Here is a 22,987-nt window from a genome sequence, read left to right as displayed (position 1 = left end):
TGGTACCAGTTCAGAACTGATTTGTGATCTAGGATGTGATCTATTCTGGAGAATGTTCCATGGGCACTAGAGAATAACGTGTATTCTGTTGCTTTGGGATGGAATGTTCTGAATATATCTGTGAAGTCCATCTGGTTCAGTGTGTCATTTAAAGCCTTTATTTCCTTGTTGATCTTTTGCTTAGATGATCTGTCCATTTCAGTGAGCGGTGTGTTAACGTTCCCTACTACTATTGTATTATTGTCGATGTGTTTGTCCGATTTTGTTATTAATTGGCTTATATAATTGGCTGCTCCCATGTTAGGGGCATAGATATTTAAAATTGTTACCTCTTCTTGTTGGATAGACCCTTTAAGTAAGATATAGTGTCCTTCCTCATCTCTTATTATAGTCTTTGGTTTAAAATCTAATTTATCTGATATAAGGATTGCCACCCCAGCTTTCTTTTGATGACCATTAGCATGGTAAGCAGTGTTCTATCCTCTCACTTCAAATGTGGAGGTCTCTTCGGGTCTAAAATGAGTCTCCTGCAGGCAGCATACTGACGGGTCTTGCTTTTTTGTCCAATCTGATACTCTGTGCCTTTTGATTGGGGCATTTAGCCCATTTACATTCAGGGTAACTATTGAAAGATATGAATTTAGTGCCATTGTGTTGCCTGTAAGGTGACTGTTACTGTATATTGTCTCTGTTCCTTTCTGGTCTATGTTACTTTTAGGCTCTCTCTTGCTTAGAGGACCCCTTTCAGTATTTCTTGTAGGGCTGGTTTGGTGTTTGCAAATTCCTTTAGTTTTTGTTTGTCCTGGAAGCTTTTTATCTCTCCTTCTATTTTCAATGACAGCCTAGCTGGTTATAGTATTCTTGGCTGCATATTTTTCTCGTTTAGTACTCTGAATATATCATGCCAGTCCTTTCTGGGCTGCCATGTCTCTTGTGGATAGGTCTGCTGCAAATCTAATGTTTCGATTGTTGTAAGTTATAGACCTCTTGTTCCGAGCTGCTTTCAGGATTTCCTCTTTGTCTCTGAGACTCGTAAGTTTTACTATTAGATGTTGGGGTGTTGACCTATTTTTATTGATTTTGAGGGGGGGTTCTCTGTGCCTCCTGGATTTTGATGCCTATTTCCTTCCCCAAATTCTGGAAGTTCTCTGCTATAATTTGCTCCAATATACATTCTGCCTCTCTCTCTCTTTCTTCTTCTGGGATTCCAATTATTCTAATGTTGTTTCGCTTTATGGTATCACTTATCTAATTCTGCCCTCGTGATCCAGTAGTTGTTTATCTCTCTTTTTCCCAGCCTCTTTATTCTCCATCATTTGGTCTTCTGTATCACTGATTCTCTCTTCTGCCTCATTTATCCTAGCAGTTAGAGCCTCCATTATGATTACACCTCATTAATAGCCTTCTTGATTTTGACTTGGTTAGATTTTAGTTCTTTTATTTCTCCAGAAAGGGATTCTCTAGTATCTTCTATACTTTTTTCAAGCCCAGCTAGTATCTTTATAGTCCTCATTCTGAACTCTAGTTCTGACATCTTACTAATGTCTGTATTGATTAGGTCCCTGGCAGTCGGTACTGCCTCTTGTTCTTTTTTTTGAGGTGAGTGCTTCCATGTTGTCATTTTGTCCAGAGGAGAATAGATGAATGAGAGAACAAAATGCTAAAAAAAAATGCTAAAATGTTAACACCGACCCCAGAAAAATATACAGTAAAGAAATAGAAGAGACCCGAAACCAGGGGGGGGTGGGGGGGGCAATATGATCAGGCTGGTGAGTAGAACAGAGCCGCACACTAGATTTCTGGTGTATTTTGGTTTGTTAGAAGAAATTGCCTCCCAAAATTTTAAAGAAAAGAAAACATATATATACAAAAATAAGGGTAAATACGATAAAGGGATGAAATATGACTGTAAAGATGACAATTAAAAAAGATTTTTAGGGACGCCTGGGTGGCTCAGTCAGTTAAGCGGCTACCTTCAGCCCGGGTCATGATCCCAGGGTCCTGGGATTGAGTCCCACATCGGACTCCTTGCTCAGCAGGGAGCCTGCTTCTCCCTCTCCCTCCCTCTGCTTATGCTCTCTCTGTCAAATAAATAAAATCTCTAAAAAAAAAAAAGATCTTTAAAAAGGAATTGATGATAAGAAGTTGGTTGAAAAAAGAAAGGAAAAAAATTTTTAAAAAAGAGAGAATGTGATCAGGTGGGAGACTAGGAGAATGTCATACACTAGATTTAGGGTATATTTTGGTCTGTTAGAAGAAACTGTATCCCAAAATTTTAAAGAAAAACTTCTATATATACAAAAAATAAGGTTAAATACAATGAAGAGATAGAATATGACTGTAAAAATGAAAAATTTAAAAAGACTTAAAAAAGGAATTGATAAGATGTTGGTTGAAAAAGAAGAAAAATTCAACTAAAAAATAGAAAAAGAAAAAAATAAAGAAAATTTTAAAAATTAACTTTGAAAGTCTAAAGCATCATGGGAAAAAAGCCGTAAATTCTATGTGCTGTATTCCCCTAGTGTTGGGGTTTTGCCGTTCTCATTGATTGGTAAATTTGGTCTTGGCTGGATGTTCTTGCTGATCTTCTGGGGGAGGGGCCTGTTGCAGTGATTCTCAAATGTCTTTGCCTGAGGCGGAATTGCAACACCCTTGCCAGGGGCCATACACGCTGAAAGCCTTCCATACAGCTTTGGAGGATGAGAGTGAAAATGGCAGCCTCCCAATCTCTGGTCCCAGAGGAGCCGAGAACTCAGGGCCTCACTCCTCAGTGCGACCTCAGTGAAAAGCAGTCAGTCACTCCTGTCTTCCTGGTCTCTGGCTGCACTCCGTACTCACCCAGCCTGTGACCGAGCATTTCTATCTCTGGCACACAACCCCGTTTGGAGTCTCCAAACCCAGCAGATCCCTGCGGTGCGGTCCCGTGCCGCTCCTCCAGGGGGAGGAGGACGGGGTCTCCCCGGATCTGCTGCTTGTTGGGTTCCTGCTCAAAGAGCAGTGGCCTGACTGTGCCGCAGATCATGGTTTATGGCAACCCCGAGCTGCGAACTCACTCCTCAGCTCTGTCTTTGGAACCAGCTTCTCTGCTCTGATACCTGGGAGCTCTGCCACACTCAGGCACCCCCAGTCTTTCTGTGACTCCGGGGGTCCTGAGACCACACTGTCCCACCGAGGGTTTCACCCCCCACTTAGCCACTGGAGTGACGTCCCTCACCGGAGCAAACTTCTAAAAGTTCCAATTTTGTGCTCCGGTGCTCTGTCACTTGCCGGTAGCCGGTGATAGAGGCTCCCTCCTCTGCAGTCCGTCTTCCCGAATATCGCCTCAGATTCACTTCTCCGCATGTCCTACCTTTCAGAAAGTGGTCGCTTTTCTGTTCAGAGAGTTGCTGCTATTCTTTTCTTCAATCTCCTGTTGAGTTTGTAGGTGTTCTGAATGGTCTGATCCCTATCTAGCTGAATTCCTGGGGTCAGAAGAAATTTAGGTCTCCTATGCCTCCACCATCTTGCTCCTCCCTCCCTCAGTCAAGTTTCTATGGCAAATTCTAATTACTTTAGAATATGGAATTAGATCTTAAAAAAAAAAATTTTTAAGATTTTATTTATTTGACAGAGAGAGACACAGTGAGAGATGGAACATAAGCGGGGGAGTGGGAGAGGGAGAAGCAGGCTTCCCACGGAGCAGGGAGCCCGATGCGGGGCTTGATCCCAGGACCCTGGGATCATGACCTGAGCTGAAGGCAGACGCTTAATGACTGAGCCACCCAGGCACCCCTAGATTTAAAATTTAAATGAATTATAAACATAAAGTTTCAATTTATCTTTAAAGACTAGATTTTTTTTAAAAGCTTTTTATTTTGAAATAATCTGAAGCTTGCACAAATGTTTTAGAATGGTGCAAAAAACTTTACTCAGGGGCGCCTCGGTGGAGCAGTTGGTTAACAGTCCGACTCTTGGTTTTGGCTCAGGTAGTGATCTCCAGGTCCTGGGACTGAGACCCACATCGGGCTCTATGCTCAGCGTGGGGTCAGCTTGAGTTTCTTTCTCCTCTCCCTCTGTCCCCCCCCCTGCACTCTAATAAATAAAACTTTAAAAAAACCTTCACTCAGATTCCCCAAGTGTTAATGTGTGGTATACTTGTTTCCTCATTCATTCATTGCCCCCTACTATACACATACATGTGTGCTGCATGTACACAAACACGTACACTATTGTGTGCACACATATTTCTTTTGAACCATTTGAAAATCAGCAGCAAATATCAGGCTCCTTAATTCCAAAATACTTCACTATGTATTCCCCAAGAAAAAAGAAATTCACTTATATAACCACAGTAAATACTTAGTAAATTTAACAATGATACGATACTGTTTACTTACCTACAGCCCTTACAAAAATTCTGTCAATTTTCCCAATAATGATCTTTATAGCAATTTTTCTTTTCTGGTCCAGAATCCAATACAGGAAGATCTGATTTCATTTTCTTAAGACTAAACTTTTTAAATTTTAGGGGCCTTACAATTTTTAGTTCCTAGTTTCCAAGCTCTTGGAAGTAATAGGTTTTTTGTTATTATTCCTGTTTCCTTTGAAATTTTAAAAGGTTCAACTTTTTCGGTTTTTCTCTTCCCTGTAAGGCTAATAACTGCTTAGAGAAATGGCTGATTCCAGGCTGGGGAAGGGAAGAGAGAAGAACCCAACACATTTTTTGGTTCCAGGATATAAAAGAGATAAAACTGAAGGAGTTTGTCAAGCAGACACAAGAGCCAGTTTGAATGGGCGCCCACTGGTCAAATCTGGGATAATATAAATATCAAATTAATATTAACAGTAATGGATTATAATCCATGTTATAAAATAGGAATCCACGGGCGCCTGGGTGGCTCAGTTGGTTAAGCAACTGCCTTCGGCTCAGGTCATAATCCCGGAGTCCTGGGATCGAGTCCCACATCGGGCTCCCTGCTTGGCGGGGAGTCTGCTTCTCCCTCTAACCCTACCCCCTCTTGTGCTCTCTCTCTCTCAAATAAAAAAAAAAAAAAAAAAAATCTTAAAAAAAATAGGAATCCACTAATAGAAAAATAGCTGGGAAGTAAAAGGAGGGTTCTTTCTTGTAGTAGTAGAATGATTTATAAATACTGAAAAAGTGGAAGAGTTAGAGAATCACAATTTTGCAACTACCAAAACTGCCTTTATAGGGCGGTTTGGGCAAGAATTGGTGGATACTAAATGTGGGGCGGGGGGAGGTCTGATGAGAAGCAAGATAGTTTCAGGGTCTTAAAGTGTCTCTCACAGAATGCCTATTAGATACAAGAAGAAAAATGATAAACTATACAGTGTATGCCTTGACTTGGTTATCAAAATTAACATCATCATCAATGCCTCTGGATGCGATAACCTCAGGACACAACACACTTAAGTAGTATTCCAACTACAGATTCACATCTAATCATGAGAAAATAACAGATAAAGTCCAAATCAGGACTATTTTAATCTGCTATTAAAAACAAAGATGAAAAATAGATGGATAAATAAATAAAATAAAAACAAAGATGAGTGCTTATATTCTTCAAATTGTCAATGTCATAAATAACGTACGAAGGCTTAAGAACTATTCCAGATCAGAAGATTATGTCTGTGATCCTAGACTAGATCTTGTTCTGAGAGGGAAAAAAAAGCTATAGAGAACATCACTGGGACGCCTGACAAAACAGGAACCTGCACTGCAGATTACAGTACTATACCAATGTTAAATTTCCTGAATTCCCTATATTATGATTACATAAGAAAATAAACTTGTTCCAAGGAAATACACACTTAAAGGTATTAAAGGGTAAAGCACGATAGATACAACTATTCTCAAATGGTTCAGCAAAGATAACTTGTGCTTTTATGAGTATAAACATACGAGAAGACAGAAAAATGACAAAACAAATATGGCAAATATTAAAAATTAATGATCTAGAAAAAGATACATGAGTTATTTTTATCATTCTTGTAAACTTTCTGTAAGTTAGAAAATTATTTCAAAAACCTTTTTAAAAAGTATGACAACTTCCCCATGGGGGGAAAATTTCTTTTTAAAGAGGCAGTCCAGTTATAAGTGCTGAAAGACAAAAAAAGCTAAATTTGACTAACTTAAAAAGCAAAACCTTCAAGGAGGTCAAACTAATGCCACTCCCTCTTAATACAAGACATTGATTTCAATACATTTATAATTGTAAACAGAAAAAATGCAAACACCAAACGTTTGAATAAACCAGATCATAAATATATATAAGGGAAGATCAATATACCTAATAACTTTTTCCACGATTTGATGAGAGACTTTGCTAAAGATGTAACTTCTTCATCTGTACTCTGCTTCCGAATAGCATTTACTGACATTCCAATTCTTGTGGACTGCAAGGCAATGACAAAAAAAATTTGTACAAGCTGTTTTATTTCAGACATTTTAGTGTTTCATTTTCTTCTTTCCCATTTTCCTGTTTCTACTGTAGAAAAGAAAAAAATCTCAGTTATTTGAATTCTTATAATAGTATACTATAGAATTAAGATACGTGCATATATTATATGTTACATATAATATATGTAATATACATGTAATATATCATGTAGTAATAATATTATTATGCCCAGGATTATGCTGGAAGCATCCACATTCATTAATCTTCCTAAAAACACTTTAAAGTTGAGATCAGGGGCGTCTGGGTGGCTCAGTTGTTAAGCATCTGCCTTCAGCTCAGGTCATGATCCCAGGGTCCTGGGCCTGAGCTCCGCATTAGGCTCCCTGCTCGGCAGGAAGCCTGCTTCTCTCTCTCTCCCACTCCCCCTGCTTGTGTTCCCTCTCTCGCTGTGTCTCTCTCTGTCAAATAAATAAAATCTTAAAAATAAATAAAGTTGAGATCATTATCCCTATTTGTCCAGCAATACACCATTCCTAATTGGCAAAACTGGGATTTTAATGCAGGTCTGCCCACCTCCAAAGTCCATGCTCTTTCCAGCACATCAATGGTTTTCAAATTGTGCTCAAAGAACACAAAAGCTATGACAAGCCAATTAAGGAAGATAAATAAAAAAATGGTAAATTATTTAGTAAGTTCAAGTTGTTAGTAGACAATCTTTCAAAACATACGGTCAATGGAAGAAAAAAAACAACAAAAGGAATTGTTAGTGGCAAAAAAAAGAGGTGAACCCCTGCTGTAAACTTTAAGGCAGAATAATAAATGGGTACTTATGGTTTTTCCTGCTAAATTATTTAATCTTCTCAACAAAGAGATTCAGGAGAGAAATTTGGTTCAAGAATTTAGAATATGGGTTTGGCTGGAATGGCTTACCTATGGAAGGCTATGCAAGGCAGGTAAGGTTCCATAGCAGAAAGATAAAGGGGACTCCACAATTCTAAAATCCAAAAATATTTTGAGATTTATGTTTTGGGAGGGTTTTCCCCCAAAGAAAGAAGTTTATTGCTTTAATAAAATGCTCTCAGAAATTTTTTTTTTTTAAAGATTTTATTTATTTATTTGACACAGAGAGAGAGAGAGAGAGAGAATAGGCAGAGAGGCAGGCATAGGCAGAGGGAGAAGCAGGCTCCCCGCTGAGCAGTGAGCCCGATGCAGGGCTCGATCCCAGGACCCTGGGATCATAACCTGAGCCGAAGGCAGACGCTTAACCAGCTAAGCCAGCCAGGTGCCCCCTCAGAATTTTTTTTAGAGAAGAAAATACTCTGAGAACTTTAAAACTTTTTAGAACTTTTCTAAAACACTTGAATATAGAAAATTTTCCAGAAGCAAGTGCCTGGGCTGGATGGCATAGCCTACAACCGTGTGGACCCAGAGCTGTCCGACTGGATGTAGCTAACTGCTTAGAAGCCAGGCTTGCACTTGCAGCCACCATACCAAGTGTCAAGTCTGACTTCCTTATCCCGATGCCTTCAGCACTCCTTCTTCAGCACCCATTCACAGCTCTTCCTCACTACCACCCCACAACCCACCCCACCAACCTAGAAGAAAACCTACTTTTGGAATGGGTGGTGGAAATCACTGAGTTACTAGTATAGTTCTGAAGCTACAACTGACACAGACTGGAAAAGAAAATGGAATTTTAGGAAGTAGTCAGAGGCAAGCAAAGATACAAGGAGAGCATGAACAAATCGTGTGCTGTGGGTGATTGCTTTTTAATTACCATAGGATGTTTTCATCACTAAAGAGTCAATAATTACCTGCTTAAAACCCACGAAAACCCCTATGGAGATTAGGCATCTGTAATATGCTTACTTAAGGAAGAGACTGTCTAGTCAAAAGTAAGAAATGAGGTTGCTAAGGTAGACTGACAAAGACCTGGGGAGGTTTTTTCCCTCTTTTTTAAAAAGGATATTTGGGGAAGAGTAAAACTAGACAGAGGAAAGGATTATGAAGCTATTTTACTTTGATAACCAAGTCTAGATGTACCTCTAAGAATTCTCTAGACTCTGGATTTTTCCTAAAACCAGTACACTATAATTTACAAGATATAACAGGTGGTCTATAAAAAAAGTGTTGTGTGCTCAAATAACATTAAGAATTGTAGAGTTAGGGGCGCCTGGGTAGCTCAGTAGGTTAAGTGTCTGCCTTCGGCTCAGGTCCTGGGATTGAGCCCCCGCACTGGGCTTCCTGCTCAGCAGAGAGTCTGCTTCTCACTCTCCCTCTGCCCCTCCCCCATGCTCTCTCTTTCTCTCAAATAAATAAAATCTTTAAAAATAAATAAATAAGTTTTTTAAAAAAGGACTGGAGAGTTAAACAGGCTTCTTGACTGCAGAACTAATGAAGGTTTTTGAGATCCACTATACATTGTGAAATTCTAGACAGAAAATGTATGCCTTTGCCCATGTCTGGCCATCTGGTTTCTATAGAATACCAGCTATGCAATAAGAAAGACACTACCTTGGAAAGATGGGGAGGGCATTAAGCAGACTTAGGGAATCAACTGCGCATTGATGGTAAGGCAGAAAGGAATGAGTAGTGAGATTAAGAGACACTGTCAGCATCAAAGGAACTAAGCAGACTTGTATGTTCTAGAAGAAAAATCACCTTTATGATCACTCATGAGTTTTTGCCAAGATAATTTAAGATAGCCACTAAATCTTAAAGTAAAAAATATAAAGCTACTAAAAACACTGTTGAAAGAAACTAAAGACCTAAATAAATAGAAAGGCACCCCATATTCATGGATCATAAGACTTAAATGTTAAAGATTGCAACACTAATAAAATCGAGCTACAGATTCAATGCAATCCCTATTAAAATCCCAGCTGCCTTTTGTACAGAAACTGATAAGCTTATCCTAAAGTTCATATGGAAATACAAGAATAGCCAAAACAATCTTAAAAAAGAAGAATAAAGTTGAAGGACTCAAAAGTCCCAAATTCAAAACTTACTACAAAACTACAATAATCAAGACAATATGGTCCTATATAAGGAGAGACATGTAGATTAATGGAATAGACTTAAGAATCCAGAAATAAACTCCTACATTTTTTTGTCATTTTCAATAAGGATGTCAAGATATTCATTAGAGAGAATATTAAAAAGTAAACAAGTAGATATCCACATATAAAAGAATGAAATTGGACCTCTTCTTTATACCACACATGAAAATTAACTCAAAATGAATCACAGAACTAAATAAAAGAGCCAAAAAAAAAAAAAAAAGAATAAATTTTCATAACCTTGAATTAGGTAACCGAGATTTGACACCTAAAGCACAAGCAACCAAAGAAAAAGAGATAAATCAGACTACAACAAAAGAACACCACTAAGAAAGTAAAAATAACCCACAGAATGGGAGATAACCCTGTATATGATTAAGGGACTTGTATCTAGAATATATAAAGAACTATTACAAAGTAATAAAGTAATAAAAAGTAATAAAAAAGTAATAAAAAACAAACTATCCAGGAGGGATGGGGTGGCTGGGTGATGGACACTGGGGAGGGTATGTACTATGGTGAGCACTGTGAATTGTGTTAAGACTGATGAATCACAGATCTGTACCCCTAATACAAATATGTTTATATGTTAATAAAAAAAAAAAAAACTATCCAACTTAAAAACAGGCAAAAGATCTGAAATGACATTTCTCCAAAGAAAACATATGAATGGTTAAGAAGTACATGAAAAGATGTTCAACATAATTAGTCATTAGGGAAATGGAAATCAATACAATGAGGTATCACTTCACACCCACTAAGATGGCTATAATCAAAGATAATAACAAGTGTTGGCAAGAATGTGGATAAACTGGAACCTTTGTTTACCTGCTGTTGGAAATGTAAAATGGTAAAGTCACTTGGGAAAACACTCTGGCAGGTCCTCAAATACTCAACATAAGGTTACCTATGACTCATCATTTCCATTCTTTCAGATCTCTACCCAAGCAAAACAAAAACACACAAACCTATACATGAATGTGTAAGGCAGGAGTCATAACAACCAAAAAAGTAGAAATAACCCAAATGTCCATCAACTGACAAATGAATAAACAAAATGTGGTATTATTCAGCCTTAAAAGGAATGAAGTACTGATACATGCTACAACATGGATGAACCTTGAAGATTATGCTAAGTAAAAGAAGCCGGAGAGGCACCTGGCTAACTCAGTTGGTAGAGCTTGTGAGTCTTGATCCTGGGAGTCATGAGTTTAAGCCCCACGTTGAGGGGCAGACTGTATTTAAAACTAAAAAAAAAAATCTAAAAAAAAAGGCGGCCAGAACCAAAAGGTCAGGTATTGTATGACTTCATTTATTTATTTATTTTAAGATTTTATTTATTTATTTGAGAGAGAGAGAATGAGAGACAGAGAGCATGAGAGGGAGGAGGGTCAGAGGGAGAAGCAGACTCCCTGCCGAGCAGGGAGCCCGATGCGGGACTCGATCCCGAGACTCCAGGATCATGACCTGAGCCGAAGGCAGTTGCCTAACCAACTGAGCCACCCAGGCGCCCTGTATGACTTCATTTATATGAAATATCTGGAATAGGTAAATCTAAAGAGACAGAAGGTACGTTGATTAGTGCTTGCCTAGGGCAGAAGAGGTGGTTCAACTGGGGAGAAATAAGGAATGACAACTAAAAGGTACCCCAGAGGCTAGCTTCATGCTGGCAGCAGCTGTCAATGCCAGACCAAGAAAGTGAGATCTAGGGAGATCAAATCAGGGCCAAAAGTCCAACTTCTTTTCCTTTCACAGATTTCAAACTTGGAGATTCAGGTTTTATTCTTCTTGAGGAAGGCAACATTTTTCTATAATGGTAACTGAGTATTGATTTATGTTACCATCTTAAAAAAATCCCAGAAGTTAATAATGGTTTACTCCATAACAGGACAATACAAAAAACTTAATAGTATTAAAAATGTTTTGGTATTTCATGACAATTATCTATTCAAATCATGACATATTAGCACATACCTGTAATAATTCCAGGGTCATAGGAATATTCTTAAGCTCCTTCAGTAAATCCAATGCTCCAGCCTATAAAATAAAATAATTGCATATTGAACTTCCCAAATGATAAAGCAAGGACTAACTAGAGATTTAAATTTATGTTTTCCTATCCACAACTCACTATGGCTCATTTATTTGTGTGGAAATAGTATATATATAAAAGGGGGAAAGGGAAAGAGTTTCCCAAATTATGGCTGCAACTCATTAAAGAAATATAAAATCCATTTACTGGGTTATGACCAGCACTTATTAAGTCCTGCTTTGTTAAAGTTCATTTTAAATATAGTATTTGTTTATGTGTCCCAATTAGAAATGTGAAATGTGTTTCTTACTGTGGTGGCATAACACACCCCAGATTTCCATAGAGAACATCTATCTGATTAAGGAGCCAACCCTGAGAAAGTGGGAATGGGGGTCAGAAAATGCTTCAGCACCTCTAGCATTCACTCACACACAGGAAGAGTGGGAAAGGGCATATCTTTACTAGAATTCTTTTGAGGTCTCTCTGTATCTTCCTGGTCTGTCACAAAAACTGCAGTCTACCTGATTCTTACAAAGTAGGAAAAAGCAAATTCTGAGAGAAAACTCAGAATTAAGATGTTAAGCTCATAGACCTGTCCACTGCCATCTAGAATCAAAGGCTCGCATGTTGATAATGAAGAGGGAACAAAATAAGGCTCCTGGAAGAATTACATAAACCACCTAAGGTTAAAAAAGGAATGAAATAAGATGAGAAGCAACAGCACCACCTACACCTTATGGCCATATATTTCAATTTGATACTCATTTAATGTATCATATTTCATATGATACATTCACTTAGTCATATTTAGTTTAATATTCACTTACTGTACTATATTTAGACACATCATTAGTCTATATGCCACTAATAAAGAAAAAATATTAAACTATGGCATAGTATTTCCTTATCATTTGTTTTACTTTTGTAACTCTTTTAGACTTGAAATTTTTATCATGTATCACCCTTTACATATATAAAAGAAAAATATAAGCAAAATAAATTGGCTAAGGTGTTTCTAAAACTATGTCACATTCAGAGTCCCCAATGCTTATGAATAACTTATTGACTCAGATTCAATAAAATCTTTTTTTTATCCCACAAAAAGTTGTGTCAAAAACACTAGTAATAGGGGCGCCTGGGTGGCTCAGTCGTTAGGCATCTGCCTTCGGGTCAGGTCATGATCCCAGGGTCCTGGGATCGAGCCCTGCATCGGGCTCCCTGCTCCGCGGGAAGCCTGCTTCTCCCTCTCCCACTCCCCCTGCTTGTGTTCCCTCTCTCGCTAGGTCTCTCTGTGTCAAATAAATAAAATCTTAAAAAAAAAAAAAAAAAACACTAGTAATACAGCATTTCATAAAAGAATCCATCAAAGAGCTAAAGCCTTTAGCTCTTAGCTGGCTTTGTAGTGTGTAGAGCTAGATGTTTTTCATCCCCACTGCTCTTCAACCATTTGGTTCCTTGAGGTTCAAAGAGCACTCTACTAATGTTTTTCAGAGTTTCTTCCAAGCCACTGACACCCACTCTGCAAATGTTGATACTGGGTTTGATATTCTGCCTGTGAAACTACATCCCAACAGCCATCTGGTTGACAATATATGTGTAACTCATTCTGCTTTCTCAAATGTTAAAATATGAAAACTAGGCACCCTATGAATCAATGAAACACAGCATATTCCAGGAAAATAGAAAACCCTAGAGCATGTCCCTCATTATGCACCCCAAAGGAAAAAACAAGCATGGAACCTTATGGTGTCACATTTCTTAAATATAAAATTGAGTAAAGGCTTCCAGTCATGTAATTTTTCCATTTAAAGTTGAGACATCAGACTTGGCTGTGGAGAATAAAAAAGTATTAAGTTTTCTTCTGGTAACAAACATATATATCATTTTAATTTCACCCAATACCTCATCAATAAAAAGTTCAACAGCAACTATGAAACAGGTTATTATGAAGGATTTTAATGATTTACTGCTTAAAGATCCCTTCTGATTTTAAGATTCTATAAATTCTTTTCATTTAAAGGTAACCAAAAACAGTGCACATTATAGTTGTTAGGTAAGAAAACTAACATTGACTTTAAATTTACAAGTAATCAGGAATTTTTACAGGAATGACATCTCTGTGAGCAAATGGGGTCTTCAATCCCTCATCTGCAAATCCCAAAACCAAAACCCTTTGAAAATCAAGATTTCATGGGGCACCTGGGTGGCTCAGTCGGTTAAACATCTGCCTTCAGCTCAGGTCATGATCTCAGGGTCTTGGGATCAAGCCCCGCCTCAGGCTCCTGCTCAGCGGGGAGCCTGCTTCTCCCTCTCCCACTCTGCTTGTGCGTGCTTACTCTCTCTTTCAAATAAATAAATAAAATCTTAAAAAAAAAAAAATCAAGATTTCTTAAAGATTTTCAATAAACTCATTTGCCAGCAACACCTAATCTCAACATATGTAAAGCCATTTATGTTCTATATATCCCACTTCATGTGAGAGTACTACATTTCACTACAGAAATGTTAATGTCTGATTAATGGGAACTGCCCAGATCTGCTGAGGATATATGATGTGTGTATCATATTATCTTAATAAAATCTGAAAATTGAGGAATTCTCAAATATATCAGACTCTAAAAGGTTTTCATTAAGAGATTGTGGACTTTTATAACTACCATAGACATTTTTCTTCTACCCATGTCTCCATGGACTTTCTGATCCATTTCTGACCTAGGATCAATTAGAAAGGAAGAGAAGGAATCACACTTCTAGGAGTCCTTAGACTTACACAGTGCTGTCACATATAAAGTTGATTCTTCTAACACATCAGCAATGTGGCATAAGCTGTTTTCCAAGTAGAAGCAATAGACAGATTTGCATTAATTTCACCACACTCTCCTTTTTTACTCAGATCTCTTTGGTGAGACTGGAGTCAGAGATACAAGCTATGGAAGAAGAAAAAGCTAAATACCATTCATGGGATGAAACTATGACCTTTCTCATAATTATACTATGCTCTAGCCAAATAAGATGAATATTTCAATTAAAGTTCTTTAAGAAATAAACAACTATGATGATCTGAATGAGCAAAAAGGTGAAAACAAATGATCATATATTAATTCAGTGACAAAAGCTTCTTTGAATATTACTATGTGCCAAGAACTTTGTTAAATATATATGTATTATTTCATCTTCACAATAAACCCTATAGAAGCAGGTAATCTTTTTATCCCCATTTTACATAAAAGGAATTGAAAACCCAGATAATTTAGGAACTTGTGCTGTCATATGATTATTACTAACTAAAACAGGTGAGACCTACCCAGTTCTGTCAAATTACACTTAGACTTCTCAACAAATACTTGTTAACTGTGTACGAAACTCTGAGGAATCCAGCAATGAGCAAGACAGAAATCCTTTCTGACTACAGGGAATTTAAAAATAAACATAAATCTTTGAACATCTACTTCAAACCCTCAATTATACAAAGAAACAAACTCAGAAAAGGAAAGTGACTTGGCCAATTGATAAGTAATATAAAAGGACAAGAACTATAATCTCCTGACCCTCACACCACTGTTCTCTCCATTTCATAGGTCCACTGGTAGCAGTTCTAATCAGTGAACTGGGGTGAATAGCACTGCCAAACAAGAAACTATATTCCATCCTTCCCCAATCATCACCTGCCTCTAAAGGTCAGGTCTATTAGATTGCAGCATCTCCTACAGATAATGATGCAAGAGAAAGAAAGATTCTACCTTATCTTTCAGAGTCAAATCTAGTTCACATTACTGGCTGAATAATAAATAACAGCTATCACATGACTTTATTACATGGCTGGTACTGTCATCAGAAACAAGTACTTTTACAAAATATGGTATTCAAATTTGTATTGAGCACCCAGCATATATGAGCTTGTATAGGATACAAACATCCTTCTCCTCAAGGAGATGTAAGGAGGAGGAAGCAACACAGAATATACAATGAAGAACATGGGCTATATATATAACAGATCTAAATTCAAATCCATGCACTGCCATTTCCTAATTATAAGATCCTAGGAATGTTATTTGTCCTTTTCAAACTTCAGCTTCTTTATATGTAGGAGAGCACAATACACTGACCTAAAACAGTTAAAATGGTCAAATGGAGTAATATAACACTAAGAGGTGTTGAAATAGAGTGCCTGACACATAGAAGATGGTTGATAAGGGGTACAAAGAAATAAAAAAATTTATCTACTTCCATCATAACAATATTCTCAAAGAGCCATAAGCCAGCATTTTAAGTATTATTTAAGCTCAATCAACTCAAACACCTCTTAGAATTATGAGATCCCAAGGTTTAAAAAATTAAGGTGCTATTTAAAAAAAAGGAAACACTGGGGCACCTGTGTGGCTCAGTCGGTTAAGCGACTGCCTTTGGCTCAGGTCATGATCCCAAGGTCCCAGGATCGAATCCTAGATTAGGCTCCCCACTCAGCGGGGAGTTGGCTTCTCTCTCTGACCCTCCCTCTTCTGCTGTCTCTCTCTCTCAAATAAATGAAATCTTTAAAAAAAAAAAGGAGGGGTACCTGTGTATTTTTTTTTTGTATGGATGTGTTTTTATTTTTTTAATTTTTTTTAAATATTTTTTTATTTATTTATTTGACAGAGAAAGAGACAGCGAGAGCAGGAACACAAGCAGGGGGAGTGGGAGAGGGAGAAGCAGGCTTCCCACCGAGCAGGTAGCCCGATGTGGGACTCGATCCCAGGACCCTGGGATCATGACCTGAGCCGAAGGCAGACGCTTAACGACTGACTGAGCCACCCAGGCGCCCTGTATGGATGTGTTTTTAAAATAAAAGCTCCAGGGACACCTCGGTGGCTCAGTTGGTTAAGCGTCTGCCTTTGGCTCAGAGTCCTGGGATCAAGCCCCATGTTGGGCTCTCTGCTCAGTGGGGAGCCAGCTTCTCCCTCTCCCTCCCCCTCCCTCTGTTTGTGCCCATGCTGTCAAATAAATGAATAAAATCTTAAAAAAAAAAAAAAAAGGAAACACTGTAAATATTTACATTATGGCTCAGCAACATCACAATATACTAGGATTATAATTTTACTGTGTCATCTCAAATTTGTAGTTATTCTCAACCAAATGCACAAGCAATGAGAGGAAAAATACATAAATTTGACCTCATAAAAAACGAAAGGTTTTGAACTTCAAAAGACACGATCAAGAGAGTAAAAAGATAACCCAGAGAATGGGAGACAATATATACAAATCCTGTCTCTGATAAGAGTCTAGTATTCAGAATGTAAAGAATTCTTACAATTCAATAATACAAATACTCAGTTAAAAAATGGGCAAAGGATCTGAACATTTCTCCAAAAATAAATAGCCAGCAAACAATGAAAAATGTTCACCATCATCAGTCATCAGAGAAATGCAAATCAAAATCACGAGATACCTCTTCACATCCACTGTGATGGCTATAATCAAAAAAGACAAAATAACAAGTGTTGATGAAGACGTGGTAAAATTGGAACCCTCATCCATTGCTGGTAAGAATGTAAAATGGTGCAGCAACTTTGGAAAACAGTTTGGCAATTCCTCAAAAAGTTAAACACAGCTATCATATGACCTAGCAATTCTACTCCTAGGTATATACCCAAAAGAGAAAAAAAAATATGTCCACACAAACACCTGCACAAGAATATTCTTAGCAGCATTATTAATAACCAAAAAGTGGAAACAGCCAAAAATGGGCATCAAATGATGAAAAAACAAAATGCAGTATATCCACCAGTACAGTAGTGCTATTCAGTAATACAAAGGAATGAAGTACTGATACCTGCTGTAACATAGATGAATCCTGAAAACACTAAGTGAGAGGCCCATCACAGAAGAACACATATTGTATGATTCCACTTATACAAACACATGTTGTGTAATTCCATTTCTATGAAATGTCCAGAATAGCAAATCCATAGAGACAGAAAACATATTGGGGGCGGGGGGAGATATATGATGACTACTTAATGGGCACAGGTGGCTTCTTTGGAGTGATGAAAGTGCTCTTAAATTAGATAGTGTGGTGACAGCTGTACAAATCTGTGAATGAATTGTACACTTTAAAAGGGAGAACTGTATTGTGTATTTCAATAAGGCTGCTATAAAAAATTGTGTAGTCATTCTAAATTTCAATTTATATTAATTAATCTAACCCTGATATGAAAACCAAAGTTTTTTTCTTCAACCCAGGTATAAAACTTAGAAATTTACACATTCCAAGTATCGCAGTTCCTAGGATATTCTAACATCTAATTTCAATTTCTCTCCCAACAATTTAATTCTACTCAGCCCTGAGCCTTCAATGAAGAAATACTAAACAAAGCTCACCACCACTGACAAAATCTATGAATTTGAAAATTCTAAGTTACCTCACTCCTTCTTCTAGAGTCATGTAATAAATCCTTTACAAAAAGAATACACAGGGCACCTGGGTGGCTCAGATGGTTAAGCGTCTGCCTTTGGCTCAGGTCATGATCCCAGGGTGCTGGGATCGAGTCCCGTGTAGGGTTCCCGGCTCAGCCCGCTTCTCCCTCTGCCTCTCTCTCTCTCTCTCTCATGAAAAATAAATAAAATCTTTAAAAAAAAAAAAAAAAGAATACACAGGTTTTTTAGCCCTTACCATATCTTAGGGACTGCCAAGATTTTTAATTCATCTAATTTTTACTATATTACCTCCAATTTACCACCAAAAAAAAAAAAAAAACCACCTAAAATGGTTTTAGAGATGTTAAGGATCTTACCTAAGATCACAACGCTAAAGTTCAGAAGAGCCAAGATTTAAACTCAGATTAGGAGTCAGACTTGCTTATTGACATCAAGTCAAAATGACATTTCAAAAAAAAAAAGTTAAAATGACATAAAAAACAGCTAATACCTGAAAATTTGGAACTAACTTATGTGGTTCACCAAGGACTCAAAGTATACACTTGTAAAACTGCTAATATTGTTTAAGATCAAGTACACACATGGCGCAGCATTTTGGATAGTACTAGGGTCAGGATATTGACTGGATATTAGGGAAACCTGCCTCCCCCAGAAGAGCAAATACCCTTACTTCTTGGTCTTATATTCACCTAACTGTACCCACACAAGGTTCAAAAAAGGGGTCTTTTAGAGAGATGTTGCACCTTAAGAGAGTAGTACAGACTTTGAGCAAAACATTTAGATTCATGTCTTCATCTGCCCACTTTCTAGCTATTTGGCTTAGGACAATTCACTTAACCTTCCAAATAGTTTCCTTATTTTAGAATGGGGATATTACTTATCATGCAAAACTGTCCCAGGGATAAGTACTTAGCCGAATGCCTGGCTCAGAGTAATAGTTCAATAAATGGTAGCTGTTACTATTATTACTTAAATGTGACACCTACGCTTTATTAAACTAAATATCCAATAACAACACTTAAACTTGCCAATTTAAGAGGAAAACTACTATTTTTCAAGTAAAGTTTACTTTTTCATAGTATAAAAATAGTATTTTTAAAAAGCTCACAGAGAAAATCTGGAAACCACACACATGCACAGAGAGAGAGAGAGAGAGAGAGAGAGAGAGGGAGAAACAAATCTACCATAATCCTACAACCCCCAGAACAACTTCTGTGAAATTACTGACCTCTTAAAAAGCTATCTGTGGGTTGATGTGCTTTGGAGGGCAAAGAGGGAGAGTCATTCAGACCACTTCCCTTTCTCTTTATTTCATTTGCCAATTTGAATTTCTGAAAGATATACAGGAAAAGGGAGAAGGAAAAAACATAAAAGAGCCAGTCAATTTTATCTTTCTTTTTGAGGAGCAAGTTTCCATATTGGTCAAGTTTTGAACTATCAGAAAAATGAGATTTGAGGAGTATCTAAGGAGTTTATACTCATTCTCCCCCAGACTCATCATTATTCCTTTATACCTTGAGAACTACAGGTAAATACAAACTGGTCTTCTCCATCTTTATCCACTAAGGAATTACTCATTTTTAGGAAACATCTATTACAAGGAAAGGAAACAAGCCGCTAATGTATTACATGATTAATGGATACACATTATAGCCTGAGTTAGAGAAAAAAAAGTACCCAACAAAAGGCCTTTTTCCCTCAGAGCATCTACTGTGCGAATCTAGGGATATCTCCAGGTAAAGAAAAAAACTTTCCAGTTTAAACAAAATAACAGAAATGTTCAGCCTATCAAATAATCAGATCTCATCACTTGCACTGGGCTGTATCAATGAGAAAAATAAATGGCAAAGGTAATGTCTGGACCAGAAAACAAACAGGAAATACTTTAAAAGGCCAAAATTGCAAATACGGGTTAACAGGGTATGAAATTACAGGCTAGGCAACGCACCTGTTAAAGGAAAGAGGAACAGACTATGTACGAAGTCTTAAGAATTCACTGTTTTAACACTATTTTCTGCTCTAGAATGCTGTCCAGTAGAAAACCTGGGTCCTGGCTTAATCCAAATTGCTCAGTACTTAATTTAAGTGGGTGAACTACTTAATCTCTCTCAGCTTCTTATTCTGCAAAATAGGTACACAATAGCTGTGTTGAGTCTCAAAGGAATTTTACACAGATGCTTTTTAACTCTAAAGTGCTGTACAAATCAGAACATCCCTTTTCTCCTTCACATTAGTTTGACACGGAATTTATTTCATAGATATGAATAAGTTATTTCAGGTACACTGATACTGAAAATGTACTGAGCAGGGTGGAACAAATTCAGGTGAAGACAGTCATGGAGCTGAAGCTGAAAACAGCTGACTGAATCAGAGGACTGAAAGTAGCACACACTGGTGGACAAAAATGCAGAAATTGGAAGACTTCATACAAACCACAAAGAACACATGTTTATATAAACACTTTATCAGTAACAAGATAATGCCACTGGTATTAACTGTAAACCACTTAAGAGTACCCAGCAATGACATCTGGTCAAACGCGTCTACCAGCACACCTTAGTGTGTGCGTTTTAATCATAGCTCTTTACATACTACCACCTGACAATATCCACTTTTTAAAAAACGTTTAGCGACTTGCCAAGTACAGTAGCATACTCTACCTTTTTAATTGCTAAACAAACCTGTAGCGTAGACGAGATCAAGTGAATGTTTAGCACTCTTCAAAAAAAATCCAAAAATTTTAACGTACCAGTTTGATGTCTAAAACTATCACAAACCTCTATGTGATGTTATTTCTAGTTGTTAGCTAGCGATCACGGAAAAGAGAACGAATTCTTTCAAACTGTGAAGGGCTTTCTACACTCTTCAATTCTTAAGCTAAACTGAAGAGGTAATTAGCGAGTAAATCTATTCCTCAAGTTTAAAATAAAGAGAATGCCCCCATCAGGTTTACTACGCTGTACTAACGAGAGAGACTTGGAGTACCAAGAACGGGTACTGACGCCGGCGGCCGTGGGGCCGCGCTACCTCCTCCCGGACGCCTTCCCCAGGACGCGGGCACGGTCCACGCCGGCTTCCCGCGCAGGGAAGGCTGGCGTGGGCGGGCCGGGAGCCCGCGAGGGCCCGGCACGAAGCCAGCCGCGTACGGCCCCGGCCGGTCGCCCAGCCTCCCTCCCGGCCCGCGTCGCCGGCCGCGCTCACCGCGTTCTTCTTCTGCACCATCTTGTCCATCTTCTTGGCAATGCGGACCACCTCGTCCTCCATGGCTCCCGCAGGTCTTCCCCGCGCCCAGCCCGTTTGGGTCGGGAAGTGGGCGAAGCTGGAGCTGAGGGGACGGCAGGCCGAGAGCCAAGCGCTGGACTAGCCCACCACAGCAGGCCCGGGCCTAGGCCCTTCCTCACAACCAAGCCCGCAGCAGCGGCGGCGGCTGCGACAGCGACTCCGCCCCCACAGGCAGCGCCAATCGAGCTTCGCGCGCACCGTGCAGGCACTGCCAATCGACAGCGGATCGCTGGGAAACCGCGCGCCAAGGCGCCCGCCAGACGGGCGTCGACCGAGGCGCTGTCAATGAGTTGACACGCAAACTGGGCGGCCCGGCTTCCCGCCAGGCGGTTGTAAGTCTGTAGGAGGCGGGGCCGAGTTTTGCCGCGCGTGCGCCTCCGGCCCAGTCTCTGCCCAGGGTGAGTTTTACATCCTCAGAGACCCACCGAGCTCTGAATCGAGGGGTGTTCGGAGAGCGAAACATTGGCGGTTTTTAAAGGCAGTCAAAACCCGAGACTTTTTTCCGTGGGAGGCGGCTACCGTGAAAACCAGCACCACCCACTCCCCCTTAAATAGTGCATATAATACGGATTCGATGGCTTTAAGCGTGCCTTTTTTTAAAAGTCAAATCGTTTGTAAGCTCCTCGAGAACCAAGACTTAATCTGGTTTGTTTCCTGACTCAGAATGTTGAACACAGTTTTGAATACAGTTGAGTAATAGTTGAGAGAAACGTTCTCAACAAAGAAATAAGCACCTCAACTGCTTCTGAAGACCAGTGAGGAAGTTGACATCTTTAATTTAAGGGTTGTGCCTAAGCCAAAGTAGAAAATTGAAATAGCTGTATTATTAATACTGGAGAGTATAGTCTCCTTCAATAGGTCTTTGCCCAATTATACATTTTACTACCAACTCATGCTGTTTGCAGACATATCCCATGCTATTTGCGAACATATCCCCACACCATATTTAGCTATCATTAATCAAAATTCACCACCTAATAATGTTTTTTCTGTACTAAGATGACAAATTTTTCCTATTTTTAGTCAGTTATTTGGGAGGAAGAGGAATTTTGTCCTTTCCCCCTTCTCTTTATTTCATGTATTTTGTTTCATTTTTAAATTATCTTTTTATTATTGATTCCCAACTTACAGTGAGACTGTATGATTGGGAAGTAACTGGTTCTAAGGTAGTTGTTGAGATCTGTTTTGTCAATTTTTATAAATATACTAGTGTACTGAAAAAGAACTTGTATTCTAGGGGCGCCTGAGTGTGTCAGTCGGCTGAGCTTCTGACTCTTGGTTTCCGCCGAGGTCATGATCTCAGGGGTCCCGGGTTGGAGTCCCTCATGACTCTGGGTTGGGTGGGAGGTCTGCTTGGGATTCTCTCTCTCCCTCTCCCTCTGTCAACCCCCCCCCCCCCCGCACGCTTGTTCTCTCTCTCAAATGAATAAATCTTATTAAAAAATAAATAAATAATTTGTACTCTGTAATAGCAGATAGGAGGTTCCATATAGGCTCATTAGCCACAAATTAATTTTATTGTTCAAACACTTAATATCTCACTTTGTTGCGTTCTATTAATGAGTGTGTAAAAATCTTGCTTTATGATTATGGATGTGTACATTTACTCTAATAATTGTGATTTTTGTTCTCTTCCCCCAAAGAATCAGTTTGTTTTGCTTGTTTTAAAGAGAGAGTGCGCAAGCAGGGGAGAGGCAGAGAGAGAGAGAATCTTAAGCAGGCTCCATACTCAGCTTGGAACCTGAGTTCCAAATGGGGTTCTATCTCAGGACCCTGAGATCATAACCTGACCCAATATCAAG

The 22,987-nt window shown here is 38.7% G+C and overlaps 1 protein-coding gene across 5 annotated transcripts in view; it reads right to left on the bottom strand.

The window, feature by feature from the left end:
• The window catches only part of TCEA1 (transcription elongation factor A1), an 89,913-nt gene extending 68,540 nt beyond the window's left edge, over nt 1–21,373 (bottom strand). For all 5 annotated transcript variants that reach the window (XM_064588325.1, XM_064588326.1, XM_064588323.1 and 2 more), the window contains exons 1-3: nt 21,105–21,373; nt 11,432–11,494; nt 6,288–6,393 (exon numbers count right to left, since the gene is read on the bottom strand). In XM_064588325.1, the coding sequence (XP_064444395.1) occupies nt 6,288–6,393; nt 11,432–11,494; nt 21,105–21,167 (232 nt within the window). In that variant the 5' untranslated portion in view covers nt 21,168–21,373. The remainder of the gene's footprint in view (nt 1–6,287; nt 6,394–11,431; nt 11,495–21,104) is intronic.
• Nucleotides 21,374–22,987: the final 1,614 nt, after the last annotated feature.

This window comes from Mirounga angustirostris, unplaced genomic scaffold (genome assembly GCF_029215605.1).
Source record: "Mirounga angustirostris isolate CCGP_5_RB_7025 unplaced genomic scaffold, mMirAng1.0.hap1 SCAF_4, whole genome shotgun sequence".
Classification (NCBI taxonomy): domain Eukaryota; kingdom Metazoa; phylum Chordata; class Mammalia; order Carnivora; family Phocidae; genus Mirounga; species Mirounga angustirostris.
The sequence above is the reverse complement of the archived record's forward strand: the minus strand, read 5'-3'. Positions and strand labels throughout refer to the sequence as shown.